The 13,274-nt window shown below is 43.5% G+C and overlaps 1 protein-coding gene across 1 annotated transcript in view; it reads left to right on the forward strand.

The window, feature by feature from the left end:
- The window catches only part of LOC124805407 (aminopeptidase N-like), a 521,668-nt gene that overhangs the window by 198,911 nt on the left and 309,483 nt on the right, over positions 1-13,274 (forward strand). Inside the window, exon 3 of the mRNA XM_047265968.1 lies at positions 7,431-7,684. Within this exon, the coding sequence (XP_047121924.1) occupies positions 7,431-7,684 (254 nt within the window). The remainder of the gene's footprint in view (positions 1-7,430; positions 7,685-13,274) is intronic.

Below are 13,274 nucleotides of genomic sequence, written 5' to 3' on the forward strand. Positions count from 1 at the left end.
AAATAAAAACACAAATAAAAAACTAACACAACAGTTCCACAATACAAAAGAACTCACAAGCTGAAAACTTACAAACACACTCAACAAACACACACAATGACAACACCACACAGAAAAGAACCAGATGGTACACCATGACCTACACACACAAACTAACACACAGAGTTGCAAACATCCTAAAGAGACAGGGCTTCAAAATAGCATATAAGCCTGGGCAAACCCTTCAATCACACCTAAGCCTGCCAGCTACCAAGAGAGACAAATTCCAACAATCAGGAATATATAAACTTGAATGTCAAAGTTGTGATGCAGTATACATAGGCATGACATGCAGGATTTTTCAAACAAGATACAAAGAACATATCAGATGTTGGAAGTATGAAACAAACCATTCCACATTTGCAGAGCATTTAAAACACTATAACCATCATCCTACAAACATGGAACAAGAAATGAAAATAATGAGAGTAAGCAACAATGACAAACATCTTCTGGAGACACACACACACACACACACACACACACACACACACACACACACACACACACACACACAGAGCAAAAAAACACCAAAATACACATACACATACACACAGCACAAAAAAATATATATGACACCAAAACACACACACACACACACACACACACACACACACACAAACGCACACACAAATGCATACACGAACAGACCACAGATACTTCAATAGTTACACTCATAAATTTGGCAATAACATTCGATCTTTGGCAAAAACATTTGACAGTCGGTAACAGAAACCAAAACATTGCTTTAAAACAAGCGTTCAGTGCATAGTGTTGTGGAATGGGGAAAAAAACCGCAAACTGGCGTTCGTAAGAAGAAGAACAACACCAAAAATGCAACAGGAGCGTAATATGTAGGAAATTGTCCACGCAACCTGTAAGTACAGTTCAAAACATTACTACTTAATAGGAAATACCAACCACCAGAACTGTTTATAACTTATAGGCACAATGACAAAAATGTAAATAAAATAGCTAACATATGTACATATTCCAGGCCACTGATGATGCCTTGCAGAAAATAAAGGCGAAACGCGTACGGCACTAAAATTGTGTTTTATTCAGTTGCTGTCAGACGGTCCATAAGTAAAAATTATTAATATACCGTAATACATCCATCTGAACCTGCTTGCTGTAGTCAAGGCCCACCTCTGTCAGCGTGTATGCCTACTACGTAGAGGACCTGGGTTCAGTTCCCATTCTGGCACCGGTCTTTCCCTTAGTGGGTGGTGTTGAACGGGCTGTGACTTCCCACTCCTCCCACAGTACCAGTTGAGGACCTCCTGGATAGAGGAGTAGCGACTGCAGGGTCTGAAAACTTTACAACAGTGAAGAGTGTAGTGTGCCAACCCGATGGCCGATCACATCGAAAGACGCCATGTGGCAGAGGATGACATGGCGGCCGGTGAGCATGATGTCGTCCTATGGGCCTGACTACGTAGCATTTTAACACGATTTCCTTAGGTCACTTTCTTGTTTGTTCTCCTTATCATGAAGTTGGGCCTCCTGGCCCAGGTAAATTGTTTTGCGAGCCGGCGCCCTCCTGTCCGACCCTTAGCAGAAGGAGGAGATTGCTACGGCCAGAAGTCCTCCTTCAGGAGCGACCCACTGAGTGCCGCTTCCCAGAACCACTCACACTGGACCCTGCACTCAGAATTTGTGGCCCCCAATCCACCTCTCTGTTCTCCGGCCTAACTTCCTGATGATATGGAGACCTTAGGGGCTCACACCCAAACCTCCAGACTTCAGACACTCAAATCGACACCAAGTGTTGTTCGTCGATAATCAACCAAGACACCTATTTAGTTGGTGCTTTGTGTTGTCGTCCAGTAGAATTGGCGTAAACGTTAACTAAAAGTGACACCATAACTATGGAGCACATCAAGAGCCTGACTGTAACTACCTCTTGTTGCTTCCAAAGGGAATTTGGTACAGTGTTATATCCTTGAACCAAGGTTCCTAGGTGCAAACTCCAATAACAACAACATTTTTACTGTATTATGTGTGCACAGGGTGACAATTATTGAACTACACTCCTGGAAATGGAAAAAAGAACACACTGACACCGGTGTGTCAGACCCACCATACTTGCTCCGGACACTGCGAGAGGGCTGTACAAGCAATGATCACACGCACGGCACAGCGGACACACCAGGAACCGCGGTGTTGGCCGTCGAATGGCGCTAGCTGCGCAGCATTTGTGCACCGCCGCCGTCAGTGTCAGCCAGTTTGCCGTGGCATACGGAGCTCCATCGCAGTCTTTAACACTGGTAGCATGCCGCGACAGCGTGGACGTGAACCGTATGTGCAGTTGACGGACTTTGAGCGAGGGCGTATAGTGGGCATGCGGGAGGCCGGGTGGACGTACCGCCGAATTGCTCAACACGTGGGGCGTGAGGTCTCCACAGTACATCGATGTTGTCGCCAGTGGTCGGCGGAAGGTGCACGTGCCCGTCGACCTGGGACCGGACCGCAGCGACGCACGGATGCACGCCAAGACCGTAGGATCCTACGCAGTGCCGTAGGGGACCGCACCGCCACTTCCCAGCAAATTAGGGACACTGTTGCTCCTGGGGTATCGGCGAGGACCATTCGCAACCGTCTCCATGAAGCTGGGCTACGGTCCCGCACACCGTTAGGCCGTCTTCCGCTCACGCCCCAACATCGTGCAGCCCGCCTCCAGTGGTGTCGCGACAGGCGTGAATGGAGGGACGAATGGAGACGTGTCATCTTCAGCGATGAGAGTCGCTTCTGCCTTGGTGCCAATGATGGTCGTATGCGTGTTTGGCGCCGTGCAGGTGAGCGCCACAATCAGGACTGCATACGACCGAGGCACACAGGGCCAACACCCTGCATCATGGTGTGGGGAGCGATCTCCTACACTGGGCGTACACCACTGGTGATCGTCGAGGGGACACTGAATAGTGCACGGTACATCCAAACCGTCATCGAACCCATCGTTCTACCATTCCTAGACCGGCAAGGGAACTTGCTGTTCCAACAGGACAATGCACGTCCGCATGTATCCCGTGCCACCCAACGTGCTCTAGAAGGTGTAAGTCAACTACCCTGGCCAGCAAGATCTCCGGGTCTGTCCCCCATTGAGCATGTTTGGGACTGGATGAAGCGTCGTCTCACGCGGTCTGCACGTCCAGCACGAACGCTGGTCCAACTGAGGCGCCAGGTGGAAATGGCATGGCAAGCCGTTCCACAGGACTACATCCAGCATCTCTATGATCGTCTCCATGGGAGAATAGCAGCCTGTATTGCTGCGAAAGGTGGATATACACTGTACTAGTGCCGACATTGTGCATGCTCTGTTGCCTGTGTCTATGTGCCTGTGGTTCTGTCAGTGTGATCATGTGATGTATCTGACCCCAGGAATGTGTCAATAAAGTTTCCCCTTCCTGGGACAATGAATTCACGGTGTTCTTATTTCAATTTCCAGGAGTGTATATGAAATAAAATTGTCATAAGTTCTGAAAGGTTCGCGCTAGGACTTCCATTTACTGAGCTTGAAGAAAAACTAGCACATAATGATCCAGGAATAAATTAATTACATAAAGCTTGTAAAACATGTATCGCCTACAGAAATAATAAACTCTTAGAATCTAGACATCAAGCTGATAAAGAACTTCAGTTAGCTGCAAAAGAAACAATGCATGAAAATGATTCTTCATTAGGAGAAAGTATAGCTCCAACTGCGGTTAGAGGAGTAAGGTATGGGAACGAAAATTAGGCATAGCTTTAAATGTTGTTCCAGCTGAGCAGATCTAAGCATGCATAAACTCGACTTTTAGAACTTAAAAACAATATGTAAATGTGTTAACTATGTTTCAGAATTATTATTCCAAGGAAGATATTGAGATTATTCCCCAAAAACATATTTAACAACATACTTAAAAGATTAAAAAACCTATTTATAAAGTATATGTTAAAGAAATTATTGAATTTACTTTTATGACTGGAGGTGAACAAAAAATTTCAATGAAAATGATTTTATGCTTAAACAAGGTCGTGTTGTTGGTGAAAACACAAATATTTAACATTTGATGACTTTTATATTTGGATAGTGTTGTTGACAAACTTTATAAAAAACTCCTGAAATCCAAGGAATAACAATAGTTTTCTGACAAACTTTATAAAATAACTCCTGAAATCCAAGGAATAAAAATTGTTTTCTGACTGCAACATTAAAAGATTCTGTTAAAACTGTTCCATTTTATTTAAGGATAATTGTGTTTGGTGGGATAATTTAATTATTTTTATTGTATATAAATGAAGAACAATAATCACAATTACTGTTTGAAGTACAGGAAGTTTACTTAAACACTTCACCCTCATAGATTAACAACTAAAAATGAAAAACAAAGAATTGAAGACCTTCGTTCAATTTGTAAAACTAAAATGAGTAAATTTATTTAAAAATTTTGTAGGTAAAGGTGTATATATTTGTGAACAAATTATATTAATGATTTACATAAACCAATTAGAAAAAAATTTAAACAGAAATATGTAACTTTCTTTGGAATTGATAATTTATGGCAATCTGATTTAGTCGAAATGGGTTCTCGAAAGTTTAAAGGAATTTCGAAAATAAATAAAGGATATAGATGTTTATTAACTGTTATCGATGTTTTCTCAGATTTTGCTTGGGCAGTTCTAGTTAAAGATAAAACAAGTCAAAATATAGTTAATTCTTTCAAAAAATAATTGAGGCAGAAAAGCCAAAAAATATGCAAAGAGATAATGGTAAAGAATTCTATAATAAAGAATTTCAAGAATTTAAGAAATTTAACATGAATCATTATTCAACTATTGGTGAATCAAAACCAACTGTAGTTGAATGATTTAATAGACCATTGAATGAAAAATGTGTAAGAAATTTGCTCTTCAAGGAAATTATGAAAGAGTTGTCTTGGTTTCTCAATTAATTGTTGAATATAATAATACAAAACATTCAACAATAAAATTGCAACTGAAAGATGTAAATAAAAAATGAGAAAATCTTCTTGGAAACTGTCTCTGTAACAAATTTGCTAGATACTGAACCTAAATATAAAATTTGTAATAAAGTAAGAATAAACATGAAGGAATTTTTGAAAAGGATATACAAGAAACTGGTCAACAGAAATTTTTGAAAATCATTCTAATCCAATCACATATAAATTGGGAGATTTAAATGGTGAACAAATAAAAGGAAATTTTTATGAACAAGGACTGTTGAAAACGAATTTTCCAGATATTTGCCTTGCTGAAAAGTTTTAAATAAGGAAAGGTAAATAAAATATATGTCAAATGGTTAGAGTTTGATATTTCACACAACAGTTGGACAAATAAAACTAAAGTAATTTTTAAAATGTTAACAAAAAATTTTATATATGAAATGAGTTTGTTATTAAAAATTTAAATATGTTTATAATTGAATATAATTTTTATTATGTTTATTGTTTTATTAAGGAAGATGAGTTTATTTTGATATTCAAAAAAAGGTTAACAAAAACGATTTAATGTCAAAATCATGTAAGAATTTTAAATCTGAGTTAATAGAATCATATGGTTTTAATACATGTAAATTTTGTTTATAAGATGAATATAAAAATTCATATGAATGTCTCTTAAATTTGATTATGGAAAAAAGACTCGGAAATCTAGTTTGATTTTCTAAGAAACGTTTGCAGAATTATATATGTCATCATGCAGTTGTTCTCATGAATAATTATCCGAAGTATTGAAATAATCACGATATCAAACAATTCTTAAGTTTTCTTTCATTCATTGATATAAATTTGTTAAAATAATTTCGATGCCAAACAATTCTTAAGTTTTCTTTCATTTGTTGATATAAGTTTACCGAATTTGGTACATAATTAAGTCTTAAAAATTCTTCGCAATTTTCATGTCTATTTCCAATAGTATCTATTTCATTTTGTGCATTTTTAATTGTGTTTCAATAACATAATATTCTTAAATAAAATCATGTAATCTTAAAATAACATTGTTGGTTTAAATTTTGATCACTAAATTGAGGACCAACATTTGATAATAACATACAATTTTGGTACGTTAGTAACTAGTGTAACCGCCGGAATGTTGACTGCAAACATGAAAACGTACATGCATTGCGTCGTACAGGTGCCAGATGTCAGTTTGTGGGATGGAGTTCCATGCTTGTTCCACTTGCTTGGTCAATACAGGGACTGTCAGCGTTGCATATGGTTGACGCTGGAGTTGTCGTCCGTTCATGTCCGTTATGTGCTCGCTTGGAGACAGATCTGCTGATTGACAAGGCGAGGCAACATGACAACACTCTGTAGAGCATGTTGCGTTACAACAGCAGTGTGCAGGCGACCGTCATCCTGTTGGAAAACACTCCCTGAAATGATGTTCAGGAATGGCAGTACAACAGTCGAATCACTAGAATGACGGACAGATTTATAGTCAGGCCACGAGAGTGACATACAAAATCTCACCTGAGACCGTAACTTCAGGTGTATGTCCAGTGTGACTAGCACACATACAGGTTGCTTGCAGGCCCTCAACTGAACTCCTAAGCAAAGCATGGACATCACTGTCATTGAGGCAGAACCAGATTTCGTCAGACAAAACATCAGACCTCCACCCTGCCCTCCAATTGACTTTCACATGACATCACTGAAGTCGCAAATGGCGATGGTTTGGGGTAAGTGGAATGAATGCTTCAGGACGTCTGACTTGGATCTGTTCTTGAAGCAACCGATTTGTAACAGTTCGTTGTGTCACTGTTGTGCCAACTGCTGCTCAAATTACTGTTGGAGATTCTCTAAGATGCGCCAGATCCATATGCCAAACATGATGGTCTTTCCTCTCGGTAGTGCCACGTGCCCGCTCGGAGCCCATCCTTCTTGTGACCGCACCTACCCGTGACAACCGCTGCCAGCAATCGTGTACAGTGATTATGTTGTTGCCAAGTCTTTTTGCAATACCACGGGAGAAATATCCAGCTTCTTGTATGCTTGTTACACAACCTCATTCAAACGCAATGAGCTGTTGGTAAAGATGTTTGTCGCCTTAAAGGCATTCTTGACTAACATCAACTCACTGTGTTCGGTCTGAAAGGTAACTAACGGTGATGACTTTTACAGTGTGTTTTTGAAGCAAACCTGATACACATGTTCATAGTGGTGCTATTAGCGGCACTCTTATGCGACTAGCACTAAGTCTGAACTGACATCATCTTGTTGAAGTAGAAAAGCGTCTGCGAACTTTCGTTTATGACGCACAACTCCTTCTCTGTGTTGAGGTTTTTTTTCAGTGTATCTTCTACTGTAAGGTTCTTCGTAAGAACGCTGGTGACTGCCGCGACGAATATGGTAAAATCGACAGCACCATCGCTTTTCCTCTCCCAACAGATTACACTGCACGCCGGTGATTCGGTGACCATAGACCCAGCTGACATCAGGGTGAGGAGCACTGCTGAGGACGGCAGCGAGCAGGAGTTCACAGTGGACGACGCGACGCGGGACTGGGACAGCGAGATGGTCAACATATCGCTGGGCACGCAGCTGTCTGGAGAACTGAGCCTGGTCGTGCCATTCCGGTCGCGGCTGCGCACCGACATGGACGGCTTCTACCTCAGCGAGTACCAGGCTGGCGGGCAGACCCGGTGAGCTCCAAAATACTACCACACTTGTTCTCTGTACACTTTCCAAACAAGTGAGCTACAGGCGGAGAAAAATATGGAAACACGTTACCATCCCTAATACAGTGTAGGAAACCCATTGACATTCAAAACAGCTTCCAGTCGTTCTGGAATGGACAAATAAGCGTCCTGTACGATTTTCTAGGGAATCCTGTACCGTTTTTCCTGAAATATGATAGCGAGCTCAGGTAACGGTGATGGAGGTGGACGGAGATCGCGCACCCTTCTTTTCAAAGTAGACCACAGAGGCTGACAAATATTGAGATCTGTGGAATGTGCTGTGGCAATTCGTCCTGGTGCTCACAAATCCAGTTCTGGATCGGGCCCTATAGACTTATAACAAAGCATCAACATTGTGGAACAAAAATTGCACCATTTTGATGGGCCTGATCAGCCAAAATAGTAACGTAATTCTTGGCAGTAATGCGGGCTTGCAAAGTAACCGTGGAGACCATGCAATACAACGATATAGCTGCCCAAACCACCGTCATGTTTTACTCTTGATACATAAGCTCGATCGGAAATCAGAAACGGTGTAAAATGAGACTCATCTGACCAAATGACTGTCTTCCATTTCTCCACGATCCGTGTCTCACGACATTCGCAATTTGCTTTCCTGTTATGGGCATTTGTATCACTGACGTGTGGCTCTGAAATTCGAGCTCGCCCTGCAATTCCCCGCTTAGGGAGCCGTCTTCGTGTATTTTGCTTGGTGTTGACTGGCTTCCCAAGTGCAACACTCGGCTTTGATGTGACGTGCAGCTGTCGTCATCTTGTATTGTATTGTATGTTAACCAGGGACCTAGAAACGACAGAGAGGCCCCATCTCCGCCGCAGCCACAATGGTGCACATCCTCAAGACGACTACCGCAGTCCACTTCACCCCTCCGCCACCACACACCGAACCACTCTTTCAGGGTTATTGTGCGGTTCGGCCCTCAGTGGATCCCCCCAGGGAACGTCTCACACCAGACGAGTGTAACCCCTATGTCTGCGTGGTAGAGTAATGGTGGCGTACGCGTACATGTTTGCGCAGCAATCGCCGACTTAGTGTAGCTGAGGCGGAATAAGGGGAACCAGCCCGCATTCGCCGAGGCAGATGGAAAACCGCCTAAAAACCATCCAAAGACTGGCCGGCTCACCGGACCCCGACACAAGTCCGCCGGGCGGATTCGTGCCGGGGACCAGGCGCTCCTTCCCAATCTGGAAAGCCTTGCGTTAGACTGAACGGCTAACCAGGCGGGCTATCGTCATCTTACTTATCATTACAATCCTCTTTTTGTCGGAAGACGCGGAAGTTGAATACGCGCCAGAGGGTACGGACCTGGATACCCACTAGGGGCCTCTATTCTCCGCCGCGTGCCTCGCCGCGCCGCTCTCAGAGGAAACGTTAGCGACAGCCCCGGACGTTTGCACAAGCCCCGCCCATTTACCCCCCTCCACACCTACCCCCCACCACACCAACCAAGAGCGCATCAATATGATTTTTGGTAGTCCTCGTCGCTGTCGTGTTTTTGTTCATCGTTTTTTGTTTTACTGCGGTTGTTCATACTAGCAGTGTTATGCTGTTAGTACTTCTTAGCAGTTTGTGTAATACTGTCAAAATGAAACATAGATATGCACTCTCAATAAAGTTACCATGCACAAGGTGTCTAATCTTGACTGTTGTGGCCAACTGCTGTCAAAACTGATATCTAACAGACTGATATCTAACAGACATTAAAGTACGATAACATGTGTTGGAATGACACTGACGAAATAATGTACATATGTTTAACAATAGGCGGCTCTAAAGCTCTCAAACACTGAAGAAGAATTCAAAGTAACCTCGTGTCGGCTGTAAGCAAGCAGTCATAAGAGTTCACAAGTACAAATTCACCCATTACACAGGCAAAAATATTAATGAAGAATGTCACTGTATAAATATCTGACTGCTTGCATTACACATTTCTACATTATCCCACTCTTATATTCTTTAGCCTAAATGAGGTAATCAGAAACAAACAAAGACATTGACTTTGCCTTGTTTATGCACAACATTGACTTTAGACCATCGAGATAATGGACAGCATCCTTGGCGATACTATCAATTAATATTTCCCATCAGAATTTCTCACACTACGCGAGGTGACGGAAATCTGCGGTCACAGCAGTTAACAAATATCAGATTTTTTGATACAGTGCAGATGAAAGCTCATGAAATAAAAAAAGACAGTGTGGATACCATTTTAATTTTTAATTCTTATTGATGATTTTTCAACTCGCATATTCAATGAACATATTTCTAATTCTTTTCACAATGGTACTGGAAAAACTGTATTTCGTACTACTACTGATTTTCTCCCTTGTTATGACTGGCATAGCTGTGATACGAACAACTTTGATGTTTGAACATGCGACAGACCATGGGCGGAGCTTAGGATATGGATTGGTGTGGAGGGGGGTGATTGGGCGCGACTTGTGCACCGTCCAGGGCTGTCGCTCTCCGTGCCACACGAAGTCGGCGGCCGATCGCGTTTCCCGCGGTCGGGTATTTAGGCGGGCGCGCGCCGCTACCCCGGCAGTCTGGTACTCGCCGTAGTTCGCGTGTGCACCTCGGACGTACTGCGTTCCAGTTGCCGGTGTTGAGATGCGTGCCGCCGTTGTTTGGCAGTGTTCCTGCGTTATTGTTGCCTCCCCGTGTCTATCACCTCAGTTCTTGCTCGCCCGCCTCGTGTTATGTCCTCGTCGGTCGTAGTGTCTGTCGTCACCTACTCGTTCGCCCCTCCCGTCCGTCCGTCAGCCGCACCCCCGCCTGCCGGCTTCGCGCCTCTCTTTTCTGCCGCGCACCGCTCGCAGGTCGTTCGCGGCTGTAACACTCTTCTGTCGTAAGTTTCCTTTAATTTACGTCTATGGTCGCAAACTTTTTTGTTAACAGATTACCGGTTTCTGTCTTTAGTGACCATCATTCAGATCTGTTTCATAAAAACAAAGTCCTAATGTACGGCAGCCATAGTGGCATCGTCAAATGTTAAATGCGGAATCAGCACGAGCGACAATGTTGCAGCTTGTGACACTCTTCTTCGACCGTCCTTCATTCTCACTCGACACACACTTTCGTCCGCGTTGTGATTTAGTTGACGTGATGCCTCCTCAAATACCTAACACTTTGGCTCCTGTGGTTATGGAAGCACCCTTCGTACGAGCGACAACAATTTGGGCACGTCCGAGTCCACTTAGGTCCCACACGATCCACTCACAGCTACACGGAACACTGTTGTGTCCACGACTGGCACTTACGACGTGTCAAATGTGACAATGCAAACGGTGTGCTCGGTTAGATTCTGCATTTATGTTTAAGTACACATTTCTCGCAGTATTTCCATATTTTTGTCCAACCCGTGTATCTTCAGGCCCGGGTATATAGATAGGAAATACCTAAGCCATAGACTTTTGGCACTACCTCACTCACCCTCCTCCATTCATTTCTTTTCGATTTTTGTTCCTTCAAGTGTCTACACTACTGACCAATAAAATTGCTACACCAAGAAGAAATGCAGTTGATAAACGGGTGTTCATTGGACAAATATACTAGAACTGACATGTGATTACATTTACACGCAATTTGGGTTCATAGGTCGTGAGAAATCAGTACCCAGAATAAGCACCTCTGGCCGTAATAACGGCCTTAATACGCCTGGGCATTGAGTCAGAGCTTGAATGACGTGTACAGGTACAGCTGCCCATGCAGCTTCAACACGATACCACAGTTCATCAAGAGAAGTGATTGGCGTATTGTGACGAGACAGCTGTTCGGCCACCATTGACCAGACTTCTTCCATTAGTGAGAAATCTGGAGAATGTGCTGGCCAGGGCAGCAGTGGAACATACAGGACCTGCAACATGCGGTCGTGCATTAGCATTATCCTATTACAATGTAGGGTTTCCCAGGGATCGAATGAAGGGTAGAGCCACGGGTCGTGACACATCTGAAATGCAACGTCCACTGTTCAAAGTGCCGTCAATGCGAACAAGAGATGACTGAGACGTGTAACCAATGGCACCCCATACCATCACGCCAGGTGATACGCTAGTATGGCGATGACGAATACACGCTTCCAATGTGCGTTCACCGTGATGTCGCCAAACACGGATGCGACCATCATGATGCTGTAAACAGAACCTGGATTCATCCGAAAAAATGACGTTTTGCCATTCGTGCACCCAGGCTCGTCGTTGAGTACACCATCGCAGGCGCTCCTGTCCGTGATGCAGCGTCAAGGGTAACCGCAGCCGTGGTCTCCGAGCTGATAGTCCATGCTGCTGCAAACGTCGTCGAACTGTTCGTACAGATGGTTGTTGACTTACAAACGTCCCCATCTGTTGACTCAGGGATCGAGACGTGGCTGCACGATCCGTTACAGCCATGCGGATAAGATACCTGTCATCTCGACTGCTAGTGATACGAGGCCGTTGGGATCCAGCACGGCGTTCCGTATTACCCTCCTGAACCCACCGATTCCACATTCTGCTAACATTCATTGGATCTGGACCAATGCGAGCAGCAATGTCGCGATACGATAAACCGCAATCGCGATAGGCTACAATCCGACCTTTATCAAAGTCGGAAACGTGGTGATACGCATTTCTACTTCTTACACGAGGCATCACAACAACGTTTCACCAGGCAACGCCGGTCAACTGCTGTTTGTGTATGAGAAATCGGTTGGAAACTTTCCTCATGTCAGCACGTTGTAGGTGTCGCCACCGGCACTAACCTTGTGTGAATGCTCTGAAAAGCTAATCATTTGCATATCACAGCGCGTCTGTAGCACGTCATCTTCGTGGTGTAGCAATTTTAATGGCCAGTAGTGTAATTTGTTGGACTACACACTTTTAAATTCTGGAGGTAACAGTGGTAAAACAAAAGGAGCGAAAGACTATCTACAGTTGCAAGAACTCTGGAAAGTAGAAATGATGTAACCACTTTTTAAATAACTCTTCTGTATTTTGTTGCCCGTCTTTCCGTAAGAGCGTGCAGAAACCTAACAGGACATAAAGAACGCTCCACTGAACAGTTGCAGGCAGGGAACCTTGGGTCCAAGTAGCCAGCTTAAGGAGATGTGGAAGTAAACTTGTCTACCGCTTTGTTTACCCTCAGCAGAGAGTCTATGAGTAATAATAGAAGCAAACCTAAGTTGAACTGCACACACAACTGCAACACACAAGAAAGTATCATCATCTCTCCATGCCATACGGAACTATAAAAAGCTCTTCCCGTTTGAACTGAAGAACAACTTTGTGTAAACCCTCAATGCTTCCAATTGTTGAGCACAAAAATTTTATCCTGCAATCTTTCAGAGGAACTGGCTATGCATGCGTATGTTAGTTATATCTGTGGTGCTGGACTCTATGATCACACTTCACCATGACATGCACAGCTATCCTAGCTGCCTGCAGACAAGCGCAGAGATTTTTGTGTTCTTTTTCTCCTGTACTGTCATGCCAACGAAAACTGTCCCCCATATCTCTCCACGACCTTAATGCTCTTGTCCGAACAACATGGCAGAATCAC

The sequence above is a fragment of the Schistocerca piceifrons genome, chromosome 7 (genome assembly GCF_021461385.2).
Source record: "Schistocerca piceifrons isolate TAMUIC-IGC-003096 chromosome 7, iqSchPice1.1, whole genome shotgun sequence".
Classification (NCBI taxonomy): Eukaryota; Metazoa; Arthropoda; class Insecta; order Orthoptera; family Acrididae; genus Schistocerca; species Schistocerca piceifrons.